The 27189-nt window shown below is 39.1% G+C and overlaps 1 protein-coding gene across 1 annotated transcript in view; it reads left to right on the forward strand.

Moving 5' to 3' along the window:
• The window catches only part of CPQ (carboxypeptidase Q), a 531320-nt gene that overhangs the window by 230787 nt on the left and 273344 nt on the right, over positions 1 to 27189 (forward strand). Inside the window, exon 4 of the mRNA XM_065902874.1 lies at positions 14845 to 15052. Within this exon, the coding sequence (XP_065758946.1) occupies positions 14845 to 15052 (208 nt within the window). The remainder of the gene's footprint in view (positions 1 to 14844; positions 15053 to 27189) is intronic.

The following is a 27189-nucleotide window of genomic DNA, read 5'->3' on the forward strand; positions in this document are numbered from 1 at the left end:
TGTTTATGTACAGAAATGCAACAGACTTTTGCGTGTTGGCTTTGTATCCTGCTACTTTTCTGAATTCATTATTACTTCCAATAGTTCTGTGTGTATGTGTGGGGGGGATCTTTAGGGTTTTCTACATATAATATTATCAGTGGACAGAAATAATTTTACTTCTTTCTTTCTGACTTAGATGCCTTTTATTTATTTATTTTTTCTTGCCTGGTTGCTTTCACCATTGCACATGTTCTTTTGCCTTGTTCCTGATCTTAGTGAAAAAACTTTGTCTTTCACCATCGAGTATGATGTTTGCTGTGGGTTTTTCATATATGGCTTTAGTTATGCTGAAATTGTTTCCTTCTATTCTAATTTACTACGTGTTTTTATCATCAAAGGGTTTTGACATTTCTTACATGTTTTCTTCTTTATCAAATGAGATGATCAGGTGAGTTTTTTCCTTCATTCTGTTAATGTGGTATGTTACACTGATCAAATTTGTTTGCCATACCATCCTTGCATTCTAGAAATAAACTGCACTTGGTCATGGCGTGTATCCCTTTTATTATGCTGCTGAGTTTTGTTTGCTAGTATTTTGTTGAGAGTTTTTGCGTCAAATATTAAGGGATATTTGTGGTAGCTTTCTTTCCTTGTAGTGTCTTCACCTGGCTTTAGTATCAGGGTAACGCTGGCTTCATAGAATGAACTAGGAAGCTTTCTCTCTTCTTAAATTGTATTGGAAATAGTTTGAGAAGTATTGGTATTAGTTCTTTAAATGGTTGGTAGAATTCACTGTTGAAGCTATCAGGCAGGAGATATTTTTGATTACTGATTTAATTTCCTTACTAGTTATAGATTTATTCAAATTTTCTATTTTTTCATGATCCAGTTTTGGTTAGTTTCATGTCTGTAGCAATTTGTCTATTTCATCTAGGTTACCCAATTTGTTAACATATAACTCTCTTAAAATTCTTTTTATTTTTGTGCAATTGATAGGAATGTCTCCATTTTCATTTTGTGTGTTGTATTTATTTTTTCAGTCATCTCTAAATATTTTATAGTTTCCCTTGTGAGTTCTTTGAGCCAATGTTTGGTTAAGAGTCTGTCATGTACTTTTCAGAAATATGTAAATTTTCAAGTTTTCCATCTGATATTTGTTTCTAATTTTATTTTGTTGTGGTCAGGGAACATACTTTGCATCTGTATCTTTTTAGATACATTGAGAATTAGATTTTGGCCTAACATTTGGTCTATCCTGGAAAACATTTCACGTAGATTTGAGAAGAATGTGTATGCTGTTTTTGTTAGGAAGGGTAGTCTATATATGTCTGTTAGATCTGGTTGGTTTATCTCATTGTTTAAGTCCTCTGTTTTCTTACTCATTTTGTGACTGGTTGTTCACCATTACTGAGAGTTGAGTATTGAAGTCTATGACTATTATTCTAGAACCATCTATTTCTACTTTCCAATTCTAATTCTGTCAGTGTTTGTTTCATATACATTTATAGTCTGTTATTAGATGCATAAATGTTTATAATTCTTATGTCTTCTTCCTGTATCAAACCTTTTATTAATAAACAATATCCTTATTTTTTTCTCTTGTAAAGTTTTTTGATTCAAAGTATATTTTTTGTGATGCTAGTATAGCCACTACTGTTCCCTTCTGGTTACTATTCATATGGAATATCTTTGTCCATTCTTTAGCTTTCAGTATGTTTGCATCTTTGACTTCAAAGCAAGTCTCAAGCAGATAGCAGATGGCTGGATCACTTAAAAGAATCAGTTTTGCCAATATTTGTCTTCTGATTAGAAAGTTTAATCCATTTACTTTTAAAGTAATTATTGATAATTAGTAACTTCTGTCATTTTGCTACTTGCTTTCTTTTTACCTTTTAGCATTTTTGTTCCTCATTTCCTGTATTGCTATCTTCTTTTGTGTTTAGATAATTATTTTCTAGTCAAATGTTTACATTTCTTTCTCATTTCCTTTTGTTTATATTCTAGAGCTATTTTCTTTGTGGTTACCATGGGGATCACATTTAACATCCTAAAGTTATAACACTCTAATTTGAATTTAGAATAGCTTAACTTCAGTAACATACAAAAACTCTGTTCCTTTATAGCTCCTTCCCCAACCCTTTTGGTTGTTGATGTTACAGGATTACATCTCCATATATTATGTGCCCCAATACATAAACTAATTATTTTCGATGAATTACTCTCTTAAATCATGTAGAAAACTAAAAGTGGAGCTACAGTCTGTTTTACAATAAAAAATAGCTCTTATAATTGCCCATTTATCTTTACTGAGATCTTCATTTCTTTATATAGCTTCAAGTTATTGTGTCCTTTCATTTTAACCTGTGGGATTCTTTTGATCAGTTCTTGAACAGCAAGTTTATTCTATCATCTTCCAAGAATCTTCTGCAATGGCTTATTTCAGTAATTTTAATTTGAACTTATTTATTTGATATGGAGCTTATGTTTTTAAAAGGGAAGCTTTAATACTTATAATTTTAAAATATTCAATGTACTGATTTTTCAACCTTGGTTGTTGCAAGTTTTCAGAATATATTTGGCTGCAAATAAAAATAAATCTGACTTTTAGTCAGGATTCTTTGGAAAAAAGAGGCCCGATAAGATATATATATATAAACTGCTCAACAAATATATAGAGCACATATGTATTTGTTGAGCACTTTAAAATATGGTTGGAAATATAAATATTTAAAATATGGTAGAAGCTACAAGTTCTTGCTGTATAAAGAATTATTAGACATGGTCTAGACTCTTGAGTAGCTGGTTTCTAACTGAATTGATCATTGAAGGAAAATACCCAGGCATTTTCTTAATCCTTCTTTAAGGAGAGTGAATCAACTTTTTTGCTCAGACAAGACTGAGATGATAAAAGTGTTACACAAAAAAAGGATCCTTATGTCAGTTAAGTTTGGGAATGCTTACTCAAACATTTTTCCTTGCTATGTTGCTTTTCAGAGCTATCAATAAACTAAAGTGCTTTGTAACTCCCCAAAGCAGGGAAATAATGCTCAATGTTTCATGACTGTATTTCACCATGGGATCTTTTGCCTCTTACAAGGTTTCTTTGGCCTGGTATTCTGTAGAAAACACCCTGAGAACATGGCTCTAGTGTTTCCTTTGGTACTTAGCTGATACTTTGTTTTTGTTTTTGTCTTTGTTTTAACTTTTAAATTTAAAAATTAGTTTACTTACAATATAGTGTTAGTTTCAGATGTACAGCATAGTAATTCAGATTCATAGTAATTCAGATTTTTTGTTTGTTCGTTTTGCAGATTCTATTCTATGTTATTTCAAGATATTGGGTATAATTCCCTGTGCTATATAATAAATTATTTGTTGCATATCTGTTTTATATGTAGTAGCTTGAATCTGTTAATCCCATATCCCTAATTTGTCCCTCCCTCCCTCTATTTTGGTATCCATAAGCTTGTTTTCTGTGTCTCTGTGAATCTGTTTCTGTTTTGTATATGTATATTCAATCTTGTATTACTTTTTACATTCCATATATGAATGATATCATACAGTACCTGTCTTTCTCTGTTTATTTTGCTAGGTATAATAGTCTCTAGGTCCACCTGTGTTGGTACAAATGGCAGTATTTCATTCTTTTTTATGACTGAGTGATATTCCACTACACACACACACCCCACATTTCCTCAAGCCAGGGGTCTGTTGGTGAGCACTTGGGTTACTTCCATGTGTTAGCTATTGCAAATATTGCTGCTGTGAACATTGGGTACTTGTATCTTTTCAGAGTAGTGTTTTGTTTTTTCTGGATATATACGTAGGAGTGGTGTTGCGAATCATATGGTAGTTCTATTTTTAGTTTTTTAGGGAACCGGCATGCTGTTTTCTGTGGTGGGTGCACCAATTTTACATTTCCACCAACAGTGTATGATGATTTCCCTTTCTCCACATCCTCCCCAGAGTTTGTTATTTGTAAACTTTTTGATGACAGCTATTCTGACCTGTGTGTGGTTTTGATTTGCATTTCTCTAATAATTAGTGATTTCTTTCCTCTTTTCTTCTTGCTGAGCCTGGCTAAAGATGTGTTCATTTTATTTATCTTTAAAAAACAAAACCAAAAAAACAGCTCTCTGTTAATTTAGGAGAAACAGTTACCTATTGTGGTCTTGAAGGGGTATTTTTATGTGGGAGTGTCACTGTGTAGACTGTGTTTTATCCAGTGTCTTTGGCGTGAGGGCTGATTTTGATGTAGACACCAGCGACATCTTTGCTCAGGGTGTGCTGGCCACTATCACCTTGATAGGGAGCGTGGTTAGTGTTGGAGGGTGTAAAACCTGTGCAATGTGTGAGGTGGAACTTTCTCTGAGCTGTAGCTCTCCCTGGCCTGTCAGGGGTGGGGTGTGCTCCCCATCTGCTACAGCGGAAGTCCTGAGGGTTGGGCTTAAGTCACCTGTTCCCTTCCAGTGTATGTTTTGCCTCAAAGGACAGGGGTGCTGAAGTAAGTGAGGCTCTGTGCTCACAGAGATCTGGTGTGCTGCCCGTGAGGCGTGTGCAGCACCACTCAGACACAGCCCAAGTTGCATTCCTCCCCTTGTTGCAATCTCTCACATAAGGGCATCTAGTGTTGTGTGATCTAGGGTGAGGCTGTGGTGTGGAGTGGGCAGGGGCAGAGCATTCACTAGGCTGGAGCTGGGAGTTGGGGCACCCGGCTGGAGGAACTGAAGGGGTTGTACTGCTGTCAGCGATCTGGGCTGCCTCTGTAGTGCAGATTGAGTTAGCACCAACACTGGAGCTGCTGCTCCACCTGGGGACCGTACCCCAGACCCCGCACCCCAGAGCCTCCTATGCGTCCCTGGACTGAGTCTTCTCCCAGGGCCTGTCTGCTCCAGATCCAGTGCCAAGATGTGGTGTGGAGTGGGCAGAGCCGGGGTGTTGCCCCACTTGGATTCTGCAGCGCGGTGAGGTGGCAGCCACGGTGCAGGGCTCTCTCTCCCCTGTTCGTTGGTAAGCCAGCACCTGCACACTCTTTGTGAGTGCAGTCTGGACTTCTCCAGCCTTTCTCCAGCTCCTGTGGTTCTCCCTGAAGCCAAGAGGGCCTGTCTCCTCCATGTAGGACTCCAAAACTGAGATGCTCAGCTGTGGCTCAACCTAATCCATCACCAGGTCAAGGATCTGCCCGTGCAGACCCTTTTTTCTTTCACATTCTAAAGGTGAACGTCCTGACCCTATGTCCTTTTTCCATCCTGCCCAGATAAGTGGAAATCTTCCCTACAGCTTCTGCTGTAGAGTTCTGCCAGTCTCCAACTAGTTTTCCGTGAGAATTGTTCCACATGTAGATGTGTTTGTGGGGGGAGATGAGCTCCACGTCCTCCACTCTGTCATCTTGCTCTGACCTTGTATGACTATCTGATGCTTTGTTTTGAAAACATTTTCTTCATGTCAAGAAAGAAATCAACCATTCCTTACCCCCCGACCCCAGAGTTTTAATCAAGAATGGATAATAAATAATTCAAATGTCTTTATCTTGTTTCCCTTATGACAAAATGTGCTATCTAGTTTGTTTTGGCTTTTATAACAAAAATACCATAGACTGGATGGCTTATACACAACCAAGTTATTTCTTACAGTTTTGTAGGCTGGAAAGTCCAAGATCATGGTGCTAGCAGATTCAGTGTCTGGCGAGCACCCACTTCCTAGACAGGTGTTTTTTCACTACAACCTCATGTGATGGAAGGAGTGACGGATCTTTCTGGAGCCTCTTTTCTAAGTGTACTAATCCCTCTAAGGTGGGCTATATCCTCATGACCCAATCACTTGCCAAAGGCCCCACTTCCTAAAACCATCACCATGCAGGTTAGAATTCCAACATACAAATTTTGCAGGGACATAAACATTCAGTTTATGTGCTATGAGTTATATCTTCAGTTCTATTCTAATAGGAGGATATTTGGGCTCTGAGGGTAATGAGAGATTGGCATAGTTTAACAGAGTTAATAATAGAAACGGCATATTTCTTACTGAGAAGACAGCGATCTTGGGTTAGATGATCTTTAAATACTTTCCAGTCCAGTTAATCAAAACTGTTTCCCATTGAGACTTAAACTAAAAGCAACATTTAATTAGTAAAATGGACAGAACATTTCATTGGTTAAGGTTACCATCTTCATTTATAAAATGATTCTTATGTTGCCTCATATCTTTATCATTATTATTTTTATTGAAGGAATTATCTGTTGTAATATTTTTGTTATTCTAAGGTAGATTTTCATCTTAATACAGAAGTGGGTCTTTCTTTTAGAAATTGTAAAGATTCAAGGAGAAAATAAGAAAACAAATTAAGATGATGAAATGACTAAATATTAGCAGAAAATTATAACTTACATAGAAGAACAAGATCAAAAAGGAAAAGGAACAAATACATGTTTTGATGTTTAGGTTGCAAAATATCTAAAAATAACAAAACTAGTATTTATATAGTGCTCTCTAGATGACACAATCTTATGTAAATTTTTTAGATATCTTGAATTCTCTTTTATATTTATTTTACAGGCAGTACCTCCTTATATCTTTAATCTTCTTCATTTTTTTTGTCTTGGAAATAAGCCAAAACCTTCATATATGCTGTGGATGTTAAAAAATCGCATGGTCTTGTTCCACTAAGCACTTTGACCATTTTCCTTCTGTCTCACACTTGTGGAGCTGGCTGGGTTCCTTTGTTTTTGAAGAAGGCACAGCTCTCTGATAATGTGTTACAGCATCTCTGCTGATGTCTGCTACAGTCTCCTTACTGAGATCTTTCAGTGAATATAATATTAATAGGTTGGTTGAGTTTTGCTCATGTGGAGTCTGTCATCAGTACGGACTAGAATTCAAGAATTTGACTTTCTCTTCTCTTTTTTTCTGCCGTTTCAAATGACCTGTAAAAAAATTAGAAATGAAATTTAGCCCTACTTTCTCTCTCTTGATCAAGATTTTCTTTTGCTTTCCTTTTTTAACCTGTGGGAGTTGGAACTCTTTCAGTGCTTCAGAAATTATGGTGTAGATGAATCCTTTTGCTTTTGTATTCTTAATGATGGTATAAATGCCTGAGATCAATTTACTCTTATTGTTGTTAATGACAGTAGAAAAGTCTGAGATGAATTTACTGGTAAAGTGCTAAATCTAAAAAAAAAATTAGTGAAGTCAATTGTTTTCAAGCTGATTTTTGAAACAAACAAGCAGAATTTGTTGTTTAATCACTAAGTCGTGTTTGATTATGTGACCCCATGGACTGTAGCTTGCCAGGCTTCTCTGTCCATGGGATTTTCCAGGCAAGGATACTGGAGTGGGTTGCCATTTCCTCCAGGGGATCTTTCTGACCCAGGGATTAAACCTGCATCTCTGGCATTAACAACCGAATTCTTTACTACTGAGCCACCAGCGAGGCAAATAAACAGAATAGATGCTCTATTAATCTTCCTAATAAGGAAGTTTAAAAAACACTCTCACAAAAACAAAAGATGATAGCTTCAAAAGCTCCCAGTCCTCATAATCATTCCCACCTCTTTTTTCAGGAAACATTCCAAGACTTCACTGTGTTGTGAATGAGTTTTACTTTAGTCAATGTCCCGGTGCCCCTGTGGAAATCTACCTGTTCCTCAGTAAGGATACATAATTTTCCTTTTGTAGGATATTTAACATCACAAGATGACACCCACTTTCAACGGTTGATTTGAACTTTGCAGATTTTGAAGTACTTGGAAACAAAGTGTACCTTGTATCTTCTATAAAGAGCTAGTCAAAACTGACTAGCTTAAGGGAGTTTGACTGATGCATGGCAATGGGTGGGAAATATCAAACCTACTTGTTTAAACCTCGCACTTATTTTATGTAGATAAAAGACAATATTCAACCTACTTCAAATTATATCACTTTACACCACATACACAAGAAATTTAGTAGAATTTGAAAAGCTGATTTAAAACTTAGTTTCCATATTCATCTTATATTTTGGGATTACTCTCTTGCAAGCACAGAGAGCAGCAGGCTTTGTTTTCATACATCTCATAAACCAGAGTCATGAAAGCAAGGTTTTTGAATGAACTTTTTCCCTTGAAGAGAAATCTGGAAACTTAGATTTTTATTTTGATATTTTATATTAAAAGTTTTATTAGGATACATTCACAAACCGTATAATTTACTTTTTAACACATACAGTTTTTTTAGTACATTCAAAGATTTTGCAAGCACTGTCACTGTCTAATTTTAGAACATATTTATCATCCTGATAAGAAATCCCCATATTGGCATTCACTCCCCATTTCCCTCTCCTTTCCAACAGCACAAGACAACCTAAAATTTACTTCCTACCTCTATGAATTTGCCTTTTCTGAACATTTCTTGCATATGGAATTTTATGATACAGTAAGTCTCCTACATGTAAACAAGTTTTGTCCCGAGAGCACATTTATAAGTCTAATTTGTTTATAAGTCCAACAAAGTTAGTCATAGGTACCCAAAGTTAGTAGGTACCCAACTACATAAACTGATAAACAGTATGTAAGATTGCCGGAAGAAATATCAATAACCTCAGATATGCAGATGACACCACCCTTATGGCAGAGAGTGAAGAGGAACTAAAAAGCCTCTTGATGAAAGTGAAAGAGGAGAGTGAAAAAGTTGGCTTAAAGCTCAACATTCAGAAAACTAAGATCATGGCATCTGGTCCCATCACCTCATGGGAAATAGATGGGGAGACAGTGGAAACAGTGTCAGACTTTATTTTTTGGGGCTCCAAAATCACTGCAGATGGTGATTGCAGCCATGAAATTGAAAGTCGCTTACTCCTTGGAAGGAAAGTTATGACCAGCCTACATAGCATATTAAAAATCAGAGACATTGCTTTGCCAACAAAGGTCTGTCTGGTCAAGGCTATGGCTTTTCCAGTGGTCATGTATGGATGTGAGAGTTGGACTGTGGGGAAAGCTGAGCACCGAAAAATTGATGCTTCTGAACTGTGATGTTGGAGAAGACTCTTGAGAGTCCCTTGGACTGCAAGGAGATCCAACCAGTCCATCCTAAAGGAGATCAGTCCTTGGTGTTCATTGGACGGACTGATGCTGAAGCTGAAACTCCAATACTTTGGCCACCTCATGCAAAGAGTTGACTCATTGGAAAAGACCCTGATGCTGGAAAGGATTGGAGGCAGGAGGAGAAGGGGATGACAGAGGATGAGATGGCTGGATGGCATCACCGACTCGATGGGCATGAGTTTGAGTGAACTCTGGGAACTGGTGATGGACAGGGAGGCGTGGCGTGCTGCGGTTCATGGGGTTCCAAAGAGTTGGACATGACTGAGCGACTGAACTGAACTGAACTGAATAGACTTTACAATACTTTTCACACAGATAACACATAAAAAACAAATACAGAAAATAAAGAAAGCACTTCTAATCTTACAGTATAGTACCTTGGAAAGTACGGTGGTACGGTATAACAGCCGCATACAGAGGCTGGCATCCAGGGGAGGCTGGCATCCAGGGAGCAGTTACTGACTGGAGAAGAAAGAAGAGGTGGAAGATGATGGACCTGAAAAGTCATCAGCAATAGGAGACAGGGCAGCCTGCAGTTTCACTCACATCCTGGGCTTGAAATGAAGATACTGTACTACACAGTAAAGTACTCAAAAGCACACCACTTATAGAGAATGCATGCACATGACAATGTATGCCAGACATATGAACGAACTTGTGTGATTAGACATGCAAACACATGTTCGCGTCTTTGAAAGTTTGCCACTTGAAGGTTCGCATGTAGGGGACTAACTGTCTGTGGTGTTGTTTGACTGGCCTCTTTCACTTAGGATAATGTTTTCAAGGTTCATTCATGTTGTAGCACACTTCAGAACAATTGTCTTTTATTGCTGAATAGTATTTCATAGTATAGATATACTGTATTTGAATATCCACTCATCAGTTGATGAACATTAGGTTTGTTTCCATCTTTGGCCTCTTCTGAATAATACTGTAAGCATTTGTGTGTTCATTTTTGTGTGAACACATGCTTTCATTTCTTTTGAGTTTATACCTAGTAGTAAAACTGTGGGTTGTATGGTAACTAAATGTTTAACTTTTTGAGGAACTGTCAAATTGACTGCCGTTTTATATTTGTACCAGCTATGGACAAGGGCTCAGAGTCTTCCACATTATTGCCAGCGTTTGTTTTTACCTTTCTTTTTGTCCATAGCCATCCTATGCAAAGTGGCACTTCACTGTAGTTCTGACCTGCATTTCCCTTATAGCTAGTGGTGTGCTGCATCTTTTCACGTGCTTTTTATACATTTGTGTATCTTATGTGTTAAAGTGTCTATTCAAATTCTTCATGCATTTTTAAATTGGGTTGTCTTTTATTATTGAGCTTTTAAGAGTGAGTAATATATTTTAGACACGAGTGCCTTCTCAGATATTTGATTCGTAAAAGTTTTTCTCCCGTTCTGTGGTTTGTTTTCTTCAGTTTTTGGCGGTGCCACTTGAAGTACAAAAGTTTAATGTTTTGATGATTCAATTTATTCCTTTTTTCTTTTGTTGCTTATGACTTCAATGTTGTATCTAAGAAACAATTTCCTTACCTGAGATTGTGAAGTTTTATAGTTTTAGCTCTTACATTTGGGTCTATGATTCCTTCATATTTTATGTGATATAGGGGTGCAATTTCATTATTTTTCATGCAGGTATCTGGATGGCTCCAGCACCGTTTGTGGAAATACTTTTCATCCCCACTGAATTATTTCGACCCTCTTGTTGAAAATGAATTGACCATTCTTATAAAGTTTATTTCTCAGTTCTCAATTCTGTTTTATTGATCATTATATCTATCTTTATACCAGTACTATCCTTTTAATTACTATAGATTTGTAGTGTGTTTTTAAATGTGGAAGTGTGACTCCACCAATTTTGTTCCACTTTTTCAACTTGTGCTGGTTATTTTGAGTCCCTCGCTTTTCCATATGAGTTTTGGAATCAGCTTGTAAATTTCTTCAAAAAAGGCAGCTAGAATTTGATAGGGATTGCGTTGAATCTGTAAATAAATTGGGGGACTATTTCCATCTTAAGAGGGCTTCCCTCATGACTCAGTCAGTAAAGAATCTGCCTGCAATGCAGGAGATGGAGGTTCAATCCCTGGTTCAGGAAGGTCCCCTGGAGGAGGGCGTGGCAACCCACTCCAGTATTCCTGCCTGGAGAATCCCATGGACTGAGGATCCTGACAGGCTGCATTCCATAGGGTCGAAAAGATTTGTACACAGCTGAAGCGGCTCAGCACAGCACACACACACCATCTTAAGAATATGAAGTCTTCTGATCCATAAACATAGGGCACTTTTCATTTGGATCTTCTTTATTTCAACATTTTGCAGTTTTCATTGTGCAAATCTCGCACCTCTTTTGTTAAATTTATTTGTAGTATTTTATTCCTTTTGTTGCTAGTGAAAAAGCGATTGTTCATTTTCAGATTGTTCATTGCCGTGCTGTGCTTAGTCACTTAGTCTTGTCCAACTCTTTGTGACCCCATGGACTGTAGCCCGCCAGGCTCCTCTGTCCATGGGATTCTCCAGGCAAGAACACTGGGGTGGTTTGCCATGCAACTCCAGGGGATCTTCCCAACCCAGGGATCGAACTCAGGAGTCCCTCATTTCTACTGTATTGCTACTATACTGTATTGCTTATTACTACTGTACAATTGATTTTTGTATATTGATATTACATCCTGCAACTTGCTGTACTTGCTCATTAGTTCTAGTAGTTTTTGTGTGTGTGTGATTCCTTATGATTTTCTATATATTTGACCATCTGTAAACAGTTTTACTTCTTTTTTCCAATCTAGATTTCTTTTATTTCTCTTTCTTGTCTGATTTTTCTAGCTAGAACCTCTAGTTCGGTGTTGAATAGAAGTGGTCAGAACAGACATCTTAGTCTTGTTTTTTGATCTCAGGGGGAAAGTATTTAGTCTTCTCCCACTAATTAAGATGTTTGTTATGGGTTTTTTATAGATAGTTTTTATTGAGTTGAGGAAGTTCCCTTCCATTTTTAGTTTGTTGAGTGTTTTTATTATGAAAGAGGATTAGACTTTTTCCAAGGCTTAGTCAGTATCTATTGAGATGATCATGTGATTTTTATCTTTTATTACATTGTTATAATGTACTACATTGATTGACTTTTTGATATTAAATCAATTGCATTCCTGAATAAATTCCTTTGGTCGTGGTGTTTTCATATGTTGCTGTATCAGTTTGTTTTAGTTTCTTTCTTTTTTTTTTTTTTTTTTTTGCATTTATACTTATAAGCGATTTTGGACTGTAGTTTTCTTTCCTAGCTGTCTATGTCTGGTTTTGTTACTAGTAGTAGTAGCCTTGTAGAATGAGCTGGGAAGCATTCCCTCCCCTTGTATCTTTTGAAGACTTTGCAAGGGATTGGTATTAATCTGTAAATGTTCTTATTTTGATTTTTTTTAACAGTTTCCTTTGTCATTTATGCTTTGTTATTGTTAAATTGCACATGGGGCTTGTAAATGGGGTCAGGGAGCTGATGTTTACGCTGATCATCTCCTGTAGGACAATTGACAGTGACAATACAGAACTTTAACCAAAATTATTGAGTCTTCTTTCTGTCTACTTCTACTAAACAGTGCTGAATACTCCACCATGAGAGCACATGCTTAATTATAGAAATAAATTAGAAGCATTTTATATCTTAAATTCAGTACCACAGTTGGAAAATGCCGTTTTCCTCAATAGAGCTATGGGTGTATGCCCAGTTCACTGTACCTGGATTAAGAACTCTTACCTGCAACTTATTAGTGCCAATTTGTTTGGAAACATTATTTAAAAGAGCCTATTAAGAAGTGTTACACTGACCTCCTTTCGAGTCAGAGAGCCTGAGAACAAGGAGAGCTTGTTGGATCCTAGACATCACGTAAGGTAATATGAATAATAAATATTTAGATTGTCTTCCTACATGTTTCAAAATACTTTTGGTCATTAATCACTCTACCAAATCAGTGGGGAAAATTAACACTGAAGAAATAATAATAATAACAACTAATGTTTACTAAGTAATTCCTATGTGCCAAGCACTTTTAAATCCTTTACATATGCTATCTCTTTTATTCCTCATAGCAATCTTATGAAGTCAGTGCTAATATTATTCTCCACGTTTCAGGTGTGGAAGCTCAGAAACAGAGAGATGATCCAAGCTGCTTGGTATCAGTCAGGCAGAGAGTGGCAGAGCCAGGATCTGACCTGGGTTATGTGACTCCATAGCCTTCCCTAAATCAGAAGTCAGAGTGGATCAGACATATTCTGGAACAGGGATTCAGATTCAGGCTTTGTTTTATAAGTTTTAGATTTAAAAGTAATTTGTCTCTTTCTTATGAAGGATAAAATTTCCAGCCAACACTTAAGAAACGTCTATAAAGAATGTGCTTAGATGGTCCTAAGGACTTGAGCTGACACAGTCTCTCTCAGCAAAATTAATGTAATAGATAAATTAGTATGATAAATATTTAACATTTATCAAGTGCTTACTATATTCTAGGGTAAGTGATATGTTTGTATAAATTAACTAAATTTGCAAAATAACTATGAAGTGGATATTATAATTACCATCTTCAATCACAGATGAAACCAGTGAAGCAAAGATGTATAACTTGAGTGCATGCATCCTCAGTCACTTCAGTCATGTCCGACTCTTTGTGACCCTAGGGACCATCACCCACCAGGCTCCTCTATCCATGGGATTCTCCAAGTGAGAATACTGGAGTGGGTTGTCATGCCCTTCTCCAGAGGATCTTCCTGACCCAGGAATCCAACCTGGGTCTCCTGCATTGCAGGCAGATTCTTTACCCGCTGAGCCACCAGAGAAGTTTGATGTATAATTTGCCCAAGGCCAATTAGTAATAAGTGGCACAGTCCAGATTTGAATCCAGAATCTCTATCCTTAATCACTGTGCCATGCAGTTTCTCTAAGTCAGTAAGTCATCACCTAATACATGGTCACGAGAATATAGTCACACCAAGAAAGCAGTGGTAAGAATACATCATTATGTCTGTGCATGTGAAGATTGAAGTCACTTCTCCAGGAGAGAAATGTGTTATGGCTAAAAGGAGGAGAAACACTTTTCTCTGAATATGAGACAACTTGAAGCAAGTATGGAAATATTAAAAAAAATTTTAATTTGGATAAGGAGGCTCTTAGCTTGTGCTTCCACAGAAGACAGGAATAGACTGATGGGATACGGGGAGCATTCATAAGCCTTTTTCTTGTAGTGGTGACATCACCAGACCTGAGTTTATTTGGCACTTTTCCTCATGGAAACACAAACATTTCCTCCGACATTGTTCTATGGTTTTCCTGCAGGGCATTCTACACTTATGCAGGGCTACATTGCCGACCTCTGTGTTCGGGTGGGAAGACAGCAGCACTCGAGCCAGACCAGAGAGCCAGGTGTGTCTCCGACAGTTTGTAGGTCCTCTGGTCTGTAGCTGCGATAGTTTTGTCTCCTCGAACACATGTGTTCACCTCTTGGTCTTGAAGACACTGAGTTTGAAGCAATTTGCAACTTTTTAAAGGATTATTCAAATTATCAAAATACATTATATGGAATGTTTTCAATGAAATTATTATTAAACTGAAGTTTCTAAGTTATTTTTATTAAAAAAAAACCCTTCACATCAAAAGCAAGTAAACCAATATTGCCCACCCTTTCCATTCCTCACATGCAAACAAAGACCAGTGAAAATCAAATGTCAAATACAGGGGCTTTTAAAACATACGTTTGGTCCATTTCCACTATCAAGGTAACCTGGTGACTTCTTTTCTCAAGTCCTCACACAGGTATTCAGGAATACCAGAATGGTGTGCCAAAGATCCCAACAGCTTGTATTACGGTGGAAGACGCAGAGATGATGTCAAGAATGGCTTCTCGAGGGAACAAAATTGTCATTCAGCTGAAGATGGGGGCAAAGAGCTATCCAGATGCTGATTCCTTCAACACGGTGGCAGAGATCACTGGGAGCAAGTATCCGGAGCAGGTGAGTGAAGACAAAGGAAAGGGATGGACTGTTTGGGAACAGGATGTTGCAGTCAAGTTTCAGTTTTTAGAAACAGTTTAGGAAAGAGAGCAGGGATCTTCAGAGCTAATCCTCATAGACTCATGAAAGGCAGACACTGCATACACACACACACACACACACACACACACACACACACACACACACACAAGGCGACTCCGGTTCAATCCCTGGGTGGGGAAGATCTCCTGGAGAAGGAAATGGCAACCCACTCCAGTATTCTTGCTGGGAAATCCCATGGACCAAGGAGCCTGGAGGACTACAGTCTATGGGGTTGCAAAGAACAACTGAGCAGCTCATACACACACACACACACACACACACACACACACACATTTTCCCTATTAAAAGTTTACTATACTGAATGAACAAGGGCAGGACTAACCGAAGGGCAAAACATGACCTGCTGTGTGGAAGTTCAACTCTGAATAGCTGAGGGCGGTATTTGCCCATTTGTGTTGTATTTCTTCCATTTGGAACCAGCTTGGCATTTGAGATCATGCCAGTAGTTGATAGTATGCTTATTGTGTGACTTGTCTTACTTCATCTTTTCAAAGCTCTGTGAAGTAGGTCCATTTTCTTCTTTTTACAGATGAGGAAAAATAATCTAGAAGGAAACTCACTTGCCTAAGGTCCATACAGCTAGTAAATGGCTGAGCAGGGACTCAGACCCAGGACCTTGTGAATATTAAACCAAACTGTAGGCCACAGTTTATGTGAAATCTTTAGAAGTGTTTTTTTGTTTATTTGTTTGTTTTTGTTTTGTTTTAAAAAATCAAATAGTCCTAGATGTATATTCAAACTCTATACTAGCTGAAGATTAAATAACTTCATTGAGTTACTTATTCTCTAAGAGAATTTATCTACAAAGAAGGGGAAGAACAGAACTGTTGTGAGGACTAGATTAGATAATGCACATCCGGTACCTCCTAATACAGTGTTCGTCATGTAACAGGCACTCACTGAATGTTAGGTTTTCTTCCTATGACATCAAGTGTACAAAAAAAAAACAGCTTTTATAAGCTTTCTGGTATGAATCTTATTTATTAGTAGGTATCGGAATTCTGAAAGTAGTCCCTAAAATAAAGCTGTTTGGAAAGTTTAGATTTGTATTTTGTTTAAGGAGATCAATGAAATGAAAGAACAAGTGCACGGTGTTGGAGAAACTTCTGCATGTGTCCTAGCTTGGGGCCTCTCTCAGACTTAAGGGCTGTGCTGCAGTCCAGATTCATATTAAGTTCAGAACCCCTTTTCTCTCTTCCTAAATGAACTGTTCCCAGGGCCGGGGCATGCCTCAACGCTGGGGTTATAAGCCACAGATATAGTGGAAAAGCAAGATCTCAGTAGGACCAGGGAAGTCAGACAGCCATAGCGAAATTGTAGTTTTAAGTGTTGAGAAAAGAAACAAGCCCCTTATCTCTTCAGGAAACAGAGGCAATAGAAGAGGCAAGAGTCCAGTTTCCAGGAACTGAGTAGTCAAGACCCCTTGGAGTGTAATCCTTACTGTCAGTGCCTCCAGGACAAAACATTTTTACGTTAAGGTTACTAATCCAGGTGCGAAGGGTGTACGATTATATTTTATCAGCTGTCCAGATGTGCCGCTGGTTCTAGCCTAAGGACAGGAGGCAAGGTGAGAGTGAGTTATCAGAACCATAGTCTGAAATGGCCAGTGGGTGTCAGGGTCTGTGGCTAAAGCATTAGAACAGAGGCATTCTCAGGCAGCAGCAGCTGGAAGGTTGAGGTGGTGCTGGCTCAGAGCTTCCCAGAAGCCACTGGCATCTCCCCACTGCGCATGCTCAGCCTACTCCTGAGGTATAGTTCACATAAAATAAGCTTACCAAATTAAAGTGTACAATTCCATGAGTGTTGAAAAATGCACCCAGTAATATAACACCAACCATAATGGAGAATATTTTCCTCACCCCAAATGCTCCCTTGGGACTCCTTGCAGTTCATCTCTTCTACTCCCCTGTTCCCGAGGGACATGATCTGCTTCCTGGAACTATAGCTCTTTCTTCTCTAGAATTTCATGTAGATAGACTCATGTACATAGGGTCTTTCACACTGGTTTCACTCACTCAGCATAATGCTTTTGAGGTTTATCCATGTTGTATCTGCTTCTCATTCCTTTATTCTGCTGAGTAATATTTCATTGTGAGGCTAGGCCACAATGTGTTTATCCATTCACCAAAGATGATGGACATTTTGGTGGTTTCTGGTTTTTGACTGTTATGAATAAAGCTTTTGTGAACATTCTTGCATAAATCTTCTCCTGACCATATGTTTTCCTTCTTTATAAACAACAAGTGCCTCGGAGTGGAATTGCAAGGCTTGCCTGAATCTTAGCACCCTAATCTCTGTAAAGATGCTTCAGTCTGTATTCTGTGGGTAGCACCTTCTCCAGGTGGGTGATGGACCATTGCAGAGAGGTCCTGGGAATCAGGATTTCACCTCAGTCACAATGTTGCATAGCATTCCAAGAGCTAGTTATAAATACTTTGTTACCTAGATGTAAAAGATGGAAGATTAGCAAAAGTTCTCCCACAGAGAAGTCACAGCATTTCCTCCCCGGAAGGAGCGTGGGTGAGTGCTGTGGAGTGAAGTCCACGAGGCTGTGTGTGAGGGGGGTGTCTGCCTTACAGTCTGCCTGGAACCACAGAGGGTGTCTAGGCTGTGAAGGGAAGCCGAAAGCGTGTGTTTTCCCCCTAGGGGTTAGGCAACGTAATGAACCTGAGTAAGCACAGTGCATCCCTGACAAAGCCTCCTCGGGGACCCGCCCCTCATTCCACCACTTTATGCCGTTGCTGGACCTCCATCTCCCACCAGAGCTTGTTGCAGATGCCACAAGCCTTCCGTTTACTTTCTGCCTTTTTCTCCCTAACGCCGATTCCAGAATTTGGTAGGCAGTGGCTTCTCCATACATATTTTATTTCAGTGAAATGAGAGAAGTTTAAAAAAAGAGAAGAAAATGAATGGATGATTTTCTTAATCTCTATTCTTTTTAAATCCAGAAGTTTTCCTGCCTATTTAGAACATTGGTTGTCCATCGGCATATTGGACATCACCCCTAAATGCATTTCTATGTGGCTAAACTCGAGTTCGTCAACTCCCTCACACCTGACACCTCATCTTAATTTCTTGTCTCTTTTAAAGGAACCGTATTTACTTATGAGCACAGTTCAGAGACTTCAAATTATTTTTCATTCTCTCCTCTCTATTACTGTCCTACATTTAAGAACCATATCCTATTCAGTCTACTTTCAACCTATTAAAAAAAAAAATCTATTCCTGCTTTGTCTTTATGTTGTTATTGTTCTAATTCAGGCCCTTGAAATTTCCCTCCTGACTTTCTTTTCTTCTGTTCTTTTTCTGCTTCTGCATTTTTGCAATGCAATTCAGTTATCTTTTAAAATGCCAATCTCAAAGTGGAGTTTCCAAGCTGTCAAGTCCCTCCCCTGTCCCCTATAAGATAAGTTATGGCTGACTCATGTCAATGTATGACAAAAACCACTACAATATTGTAAAGTAATTAACCTCCAACTAATAAAAAAAATGGAAAAAAAAAAAGAAAAAAAAATATCTAAAAAAAAAAAGTTATGATAAAGGTAAATGCTGGGCCTTCCATGGCAGTCCAGTGGTTGAGACTTCACCTTTCCATGCAGGAGGTGCAGGTACTATCCCTGGTTGGGGAGGGATGCCTCACAGTCAAAAAACCAAAACATAAAACAGAAGCAGTATTGTAATAAATTCAATACAGATTTGGAATCGAACTGGGATCTCCTGCATTGCAAGTGGATTCTTTACCAACTAGGCTGCAGGTAAGCCCCCCCCCAAAAAAATAATAAAAGTAAAGTAAAGGTAAATGATGAAGTGAGTGATCAGAGGTGAGGAAGAGAGAGGAAAAGAGATCACATTGGGAAAAGTTTAGGGAAGTTAAGTAGGAGGCAGTTATGGTTAAATTATATGGTGGTATTCATAATAGAAAATTAGAATGAAGAAAGGGGAAAAAGAGATGTATGTATGGTGGAGATCCCATACCACCTAAGACCCACTCTTTCATTGGCTAGTGAGGGAGTTCAGCTCTCCTAAATTCTGACAAACTTTTCTAAAATCATTTAGCTTTCTTTTTAATTTGAATTTTAGTAAAATTTTAATTTTAAATTCGTATGTTGACGATGACATAAATGTTGGTCTTGACAGTTTACGTTGACCTGTTTACCCCTGACATGTCCTTGCTACCTTGCTGCTTATTAATGACTGAGGAACAATGCTAAATAGTGTTGAACAAACCAGTTGCAGCGGATATTATTGCTAAAAATGAAGAGGATATGGTTTGAAACTATCATTACTCTGCCTGCAGCTAAGCATCGTGGGTGACCTGAAAGTGGTCTAACACCCAGGCAGTGGCCGATACTCTTTGGCGCTGACACCCACCTTATATCTCAGGCAGGCACAGCACCTTGATGAAAGCATTTAACACATAAAGAATCCTTCTGATTTGGCCCAAGATCTATGGACAACATGTTGTGAATCTTGGCTCTAGAAAAGTGTGTATATGATTAACGAAGCCTTAGTTACAGAACCCTGTTACATAGTGCAGACATAAGCCTTGACTGAATTAACCACAGGCTTTAAAAAATGCCAGTTATACAAATACTTTATTGGAATTCAATATATGAAAAGGCAGAATAAGGGTATTATAGACACAAATCCTACCCGCTTCCTAAAAACCCCACAAGATGGTTCCTCCAGGCCTGGAATTCTCTCTCCACTCTTCCCTCTTCTGAAACTGCTCCTCTGTGATTTGGGTGTGTTGTGCAGGGTTCAGCAGACCTGAACACTTTGAGGGTGTGCATTTCACTGGCGAAAAGCAAGTCGCAGGAAGCTCTGACATTAGGCCATTTTTTTAAATATTAATTTTTATTGAAACATAGTTGTTTTACAATGTTGTGTTAGTTTCTGCTGTACAACAGTGTATTAGTATATAGATAATTTCCTTTTATGAATTTCCTTTCCATTTCAGTTCAGTTCAGTTGCTCAGTCATCTCTGACTCTTTGTGACCCCATAGACTGCAACATGCCAGGCCTCCCTGTCCATCACCAATTCCCAGAGCTTGCTCAAACTCATGTCCATCAAGTCAGTGATGCCACCCAATCATCTCATCCTCTGTCATCCCCTTTTCCTCCCACCTTCAATCTTTCCCAGCATCAGGGTCTTTTCCAATGAGTCACTTCTTCGCATTAGGTAGTCACAGTATTGGAGTTTCAACTTCAGCATCAGTCCTTCCAATGAATATTCAGGGTTGATTTGCTTTAGGATTGACTAGTTGGATCCCCTTGCAGCACAAGGGACTTTTAAGAGTCTTCTCCAATACCACAGTGCAAAAGCATCAGTTCTTCAGCTCTCAGCTTTCTTTATCAGAGAAGGCAATGGCAACCCACTCCAGTACTCTTGCCTGGAAAATCCCATGGATGGAGGAGCCATGGGATACAGTCCCATGGACTGTAGGCTGCAGTCCATGAGGTTGCTAAGAGTCGGACACAACTGAGTGACTTCACTTTCACTTTTCATTTTCATGCATTGGAGAAGGAAATGGCAACCCACTCCAGTGTTCTTGCCTGGAGAATCCCAGGGACGGGGGATCCTGGTGGGCTGCCGTCTATGGGGTCGCACAGAGTTGGACACGACTGAAGTGACTTAGCAGCAGCAGCAGCAGCAGCAGCTTTCTTTATAGTCATACATCCATACATGACTACTGGAAAAACCATAGCTTTGACTAGACAGACCTTTATTGGCAAAGTAATGTCTCTGTTTTTTAATATGCTGTCTAGTTTGATCATAGCTTTTCTTCCAAGGAGCAAGAGTCTTTTAATTTCATGGCTGCAGTCACCATCTGCAGTAATTTTGGAGTCCCTCCCCCAAAATAAAGTCTCTTTATTTTTTGGAACTCCAAAAAATAAGGTCTGTCACTCTTTCCATTGTTTCCCCATCTATTTGCCATGAAGTTTCCCCATATACATGCCATTGTTTCCCCATCTACATGCCATAAATGTAAATGCCTTTCCATTTAGGTTACCACAGAGCATTGAGTAGAATTTCCTGTGCTACACAGTAGGTTCTCATGAGTTATCTATTTTAAATATAGTAGTGTACACATGTCAATCCCAATCTAATAATTTTACGTTTGTTCTCTATGTCTGTGTCTCTATTTCTGCTCTTCAAATAAGCCTATCTGTATCATCCTTCTAAATTCTGCATATACATGGTATTATATGATATTTGCTTTTCTCTTTCTGACTTACTTCAGTCTGTTTGACAGTCTCTAGGTGTCCATCTGTGTCTCTGCAAATGGCACAATTTTATTCCTTTTTATGGCTGAGTAATATTCCATTGTATATTTGTATTACATCTTCCTTATCTATGCCTCTACTGATAGACACTTATGTTGCTTCCATATCCTAGCTACTGTATTAATAAATAGTGCTGCAGTGAACATTGGGGTGCATGTTTCTTTTGGAATTATGATTTTCTCCCAGTGTATGCCCAGGAGTGGGATTGCTGGGTCACATGGTAGTTCTATTTATAGTTTTTTAAAGAATCTGAATACTGTTCTCCAATTTACATTCCCACCAACCATGTAGGAGGGTTCCCTTTTCTCCACATCTTCTCCAACATATATTTTTTGTAAATTTTTTGTTGATGGCCATTCTGACTGGTGTGAGATGATACCTCATGGTAGTTTTGTTTTGCATTTCTATAATAATTAGTGATGTTGAACATTTCTTTCATATGTTTTTTGGCCATCTGTGTGACATTAGGCCTTGGAACTCCTTTCTCTCAGACACCTTTACCTCTGGGAAATCACTGTATTTGTGAGGCCCATCCATGGTTGAGAATGAATCTGCAAGGGTGGGAATGAGAGCTCCTTGACTTCTGAGCTGATCCTCCCTGGCCCTAAATAGCAAGGTTATTCTACTCCCATTTATTAAAGAGCAAATGTGCATTGGGGAATTCATAGGAAACGTATTGCCATTCATGAATAGGTTTTATTTGTTAGTAAGTCAATAGAGGGTATTGCACCTATCAGAGGAGTCTTACATAAGTGAGACAGACAGGTAAGGCTCTTAGCACTCAGCACCCATTCCCTGACCTGCAGACGGGGAAAGTGAATCTAAGCGACTTTGTCCAAGGAAACACAACAAATGTGTGATAGGTCACATCTGGAAGGTGACTACAGGTTTCCCGACTCCCATTTCTTTCTACCTCAAAGAAACTCCATTGTGCCTGGGTGCATTTTAGCTGGACAGATAGTGTGTAAATCTGTGGGGTTTTGTTGATTCACGATTCAGGTCATGCTATGCCTGCTAAGTCATTATTTGTGTCTTTCTCTCATGCTTTTTCTTCTGATATCACTTTCCTGGGCATGAAGAACTCTCAGATATACTGGCCCTTGTTGCCTTGCAGTTTCCTTAGAGCACCCATGAGGATTGTTACCTAGGGAACCCACCTGTGCTTGGTCCATTCTTGCTACTCATCCTCTCTCTATTGAGTCTGATCTGGGTCTCAGTCTCTTTAGCTCCCTGCCCCTTTGGAGGAGGAGCTGATGGATGCAGCACTTCTTTGGTGTCGGTTTATACACCGTGCCCCTGTTTATATACCTTTATCCTCACCAATCAGGTAATCCAGTGTTTCTGTTTTAGCAAAAGACCAGAGACAAAGACAAGATAGATCTACTACAAATCTCATCATCTAAAAAACACTTTTTTTTGGAAAAAAATTTAAGCTCCCAAGAATTTGCAAAAATAGTGCAGGAAGCTTGGGTGTATCCTTTGTTCAGCTTCCCCAGTGATGACATCTTAGAGAACGGTGGCACAAAAACCCAGTGAGGAGACCCTCTGAAGACACTCCCGAGAGTGAGCCTGTTTCCTGGAAAGCAGAGGCTGCCTGTGAGCAACCTCTGTGGAGCCCCCAGTGTAGGTGGGTCCCCGTGCTAGCATCACCCCACACGGTCCTTTCCCAGGCTTCGTTTATGATCCTTCCAGGGCCTCCCACTCAAACAGGCAAACACAGAAGGAGGGTGCTCAAACTGACATGACTGGGACCTGGGACCAGGGCCATGGGGCCGCTGTGGGGGAGACTCACCGAGAGCAGGGTCTCTTGCGCTGGCCTAAGGCTGGCCGGTTGCTCTTGCTCCTCAGTGATCCCCTAGGCCTTATTCTGAGGTCTTGCTTAGTAAATGCAGTATTTTAAAAAGTTAAGACATTCAAGAATTCTTCCAAAGGAATTGTATGTAAAGAAGAGTGGGTTGTTTTTTTTTTTTTTTTTGGTTGATAATATCCAAACCCATTTCAGTGAAGCCTTGATGGGGGAGCAGGGGTTTTCTTTTGTTTTTTTTTTAATCTAAGCCTTTTTCCAACAGCAGTTATTTTCAGGGATTGAAAGGACAATTTCATTTTCATATGCCGGTATTATTTCAAATATAATGCAGCACTATGCAGGCTAGCGGGAAATGTTGAAAGGAAAGCTCTAGTCTGTTCACTGGACAGTTTGCTTTTTCTTTTGTTTAGTGTGGGGCAGAGTTTCTCAGCGTCATCACTATTGATATTTGAGGCCAGATAGTTCTTTGTTGTGGGAAGCCGTGGTTGACATTATGGAATATTTAGCAGCGTTCTCCGTCTGTCCCCTACTCCCCAGCCGAGACCATCAAAGATGTCTCTAGGCGCTGCTAGATGTCCCCTGAGGGACAGAGGTCACTGCACATGGAGAGTCACTGGTGTGGACTCATGCGAAGGACTCACTGGGTGGGAGTTGCCAGACCTTGTCTCTGGTTTTATTTCTGCCACAAATAACCTGAGCGACTTTGGGCCACTTAATCCTTCAAAGACAGAATGGGGGACTTTGTCTGGAAAAGCTCAAAGGTCATTTCCAGCCTTAAAATTCCATTCTTAAAAAAAAAAAGAAAAACCTGGAGATTATCAGGAGCTTGACAGTGCAGACTGTGTGCCCTCGGATGCTCAGATACAGCGGGAGCCCTTTCAGTCTTTCACAGGGTAGGGGTGTTGGTAGGTGTTCTTTTCTTCTTTTAAAGAAAACATTCTGTGTTCAAATACAGTCAGGAACTCTTCTATTGAGAAAAGTTAAACAAACACCCCACTTTTTTTTTTTTTTAAGAATTTCTTAAGCCTTTAATGTGCTGATGTGCACTGGAAATCTCTAAGAGGTTGTTTTGCAATAATCCCCAAACTTTCTGAGAAACAGGAGAAACGAGGAGTAAGATCTATCGGATAGTTTGTATTTTGGTGTGTTTTATATTCTTCCCATTTTCAACCATTCATTCATTCAACACACATCTATGGGATATTCGGTGTGTGTCAGGCACTAGGGTTACAGCACTAGCATTGGGTGGGTAACATAGCACTGTGGTTAGAAATGTAGCTTGTGGAATTCACATCCTGCCTCTGACATTCTGTTGGTAGGTTACTATGCCTCTCTGCCCCTCCATAAATGTTCGCCTTCTTTGGAGAGGGGAGAGCTTATGCAGAAGTAAGGAACTGAGAATTAGGAGGGACTAACCACAGAAGACTGGCATGCCCCTCGAAGGGCTGGGCTTTGGCTTGTTAGTAGCAGGGAGAGACTGAAAGGTGTGGTCAGCAGTAGATTTTTCATTTTGACTCACTCTACCCACTGTATGTATTTGAGAGACGAAGACTGAAATTCAGCCAGGAGATTAGCTGGATTTGAAGAGAGACAGTTGAAATAGTGTTGGAAAAGAGGAGATGGATTCAGGAAATATTTAAGAAATAAAATTGGCAAGAGTTGTTAAAGTTTGGAGAGAAGAAAAAGTGCAGTTTGGGTGACTTGGAGAGTTTACTCACTAATTCTGCAGGAATTTACTGAGGAATTCTGCATAGAATTTACTCTATGTTGATATATTAATTTGCCCTCCGTAATTTGTGAGGTTTCTTGGTAGAGACAGCGATTTAAACGAGTAACTGCAGTAACAGGTGCTAAGCGCTATAATATGGTAGCCAAGCGGTATGATGGGGCGAACCATCCTGGTCAAGGAGGCCAAGGAAGACTTTCTGGTGAGATCCAACTTATTCCTACAGCAGAATAGTTAACCGTGAAGGGTTAACCACGCAAAAGGTTGTGGGGATGGAGTTGGGATGGGGAATATTCCAAGCAGAAGTAGTGTATGTGAAAGTCCAAAGAGTAATGTTATTCTTTTTTAAGGAGTGTAATGCGACCTCCTGTAAGTTCCCAATCAATTTGATAATGAACTTTGTATTCATGGAGCTAAGGCATAAAATAACCTAAAGAAAAAGGCATGGCCTATTTCCTGTATATGTGTTTTTAAAAATACATGATTGAAAAGCTTAGCAATCCCTTTGGAAACTGCCTTAACACTGATGCTGTCAAGACCCCTGCTGAAGGAATAAACAAACTGATTGACCTGATGGACAAACTCATTCCATACATAATTGAATAGTTAGAGGCTGTGCAGCAAAAGCAGCTTTCCTTTCATCTGAATACATAGTCTGGTGATTTGTAAAACCTTCTTAATGGGTACAGCAAGTTATTCTGCCTGGGTGGGAGCCTTTTTACTCACTTAAGCAGCTGTTTAAACTTTCATAAGCAAAGTAATTATTAAATCTTTCATGAACATATTGGTTGGAACATTTGTTCGCATCTTAACCTTGAGTTGGAAAGTTTTGAGGGCTGGGGTTAAAGAGTTTTTTAAACTGGGAAATTTCATTCTTTTTTTCTTTCTTATTATAAACTTTTTATGGCTTAGAACCAGCCAACCTAAATCATGGTAGGAAAAAATGCATGTGTGGCAAGCGTAAGACATTTCATTGTTTATTTTTCAAATTTCTGAAATGTGCTCATAGCTGTGCATGCCTCCAGGCTCATAAAGACAGCAAATGGAAATAGCTCAAGCCAGACAGGCTGTTTTAGATAGATAGCCACCCAGGTAGACAAGGTAAGCCTGGAAGAGCTCTTTTTCCTGGACCCAATAAGTCATCCTGGAGTGCAAAATGGGACTGGAAAGCAGGGAGGTGCCATCTGTCATGGGTCTGAATACCTTTCCCTTGTTAATAATGGAGCCATTTCATAATAATCATATGATGAATAATAATACACATTAATGGAGTACTTAAAATGTGACAGGCAGTATTCTAGATGTTTCTCATGTATTATTGCCTTTGATCTTCATTATGACCTTGTCAAATAATCAGCGCTGTTATCCCCATGTTACATATGAAGAAACTGAGGCTTAGGGAGTTCACAGAGTTCAGAAGTTTCTGAGTGGCAGACATAAATTTAACCCAAGTCTGTCCCCAGTCTGTTCCCAGAACCTGTGCTCTGAGCAATTCATGGTCCTGTACTTCTTAATAACTTTCTGTTCTAGTTTGTGCCATACAGCTGTTTAAAAAGTTTCCTCTGTTTAACCTGAAATGAAAAGAAAATCAGGACAACTGTCAGTATCAAAGTGAACAACAGCAAATGTTTATGGATTACCTTCTATGTGCAAAACTCTGTGTTACAAGCTTGGAGATATTCTGAGGCCGAGAGGAGGGGAAAGGTGATGAAGGGGCTCTGGTGTGGTGACTGATAAGCAAACAAGGCAGGCAGTTCTGGAAGCCAGACTCTGCTCACACAGGGCTTGCAGTACTGACTGCATCCTGCCTGGTTCAGTAATCACACAGTACCTCACAGTTTGCAGTGGACTCTCCCCCTGTATTATTCCACTTCATCCTACCGACAAGGCTGGTGGTTACAATTCCTGCTTTAAAGATCAGGAAGCTGAGATTCAGAATAACTAACTTGACTAAAGTCAGACACATATCTACTTAAGTGGGAGATGAGATTCCTCTATAACTTAATTTTAAGTTTGATTCCTCTGTAACTTAACTGTAATCAGTGCCCAGATATTTAGTTTTATATAGGGTAAAATAAATGCCTTAAGGATGTCCTAAAAAAAAAAAAGCAACCTAGAAATGAAAGTGTTTAAATAAATAATTAGAATGCAGTTAAGAGCTGTCTTGGTGGCTTTAAAATATGCCCGCAAATTCTTTGATCTCCTTTTAAAAGA

This window comes from Muntiacus reevesi, chromosome 12, assembly GCF_963930625.1.
Source record: "Muntiacus reevesi chromosome 12, mMunRee1.1, whole genome shotgun sequence".
Taxonomy (NCBI): Eukaryota; Metazoa; Chordata; class Mammalia; order Artiodactyla; family Cervidae; genus Muntiacus; species Muntiacus reevesi.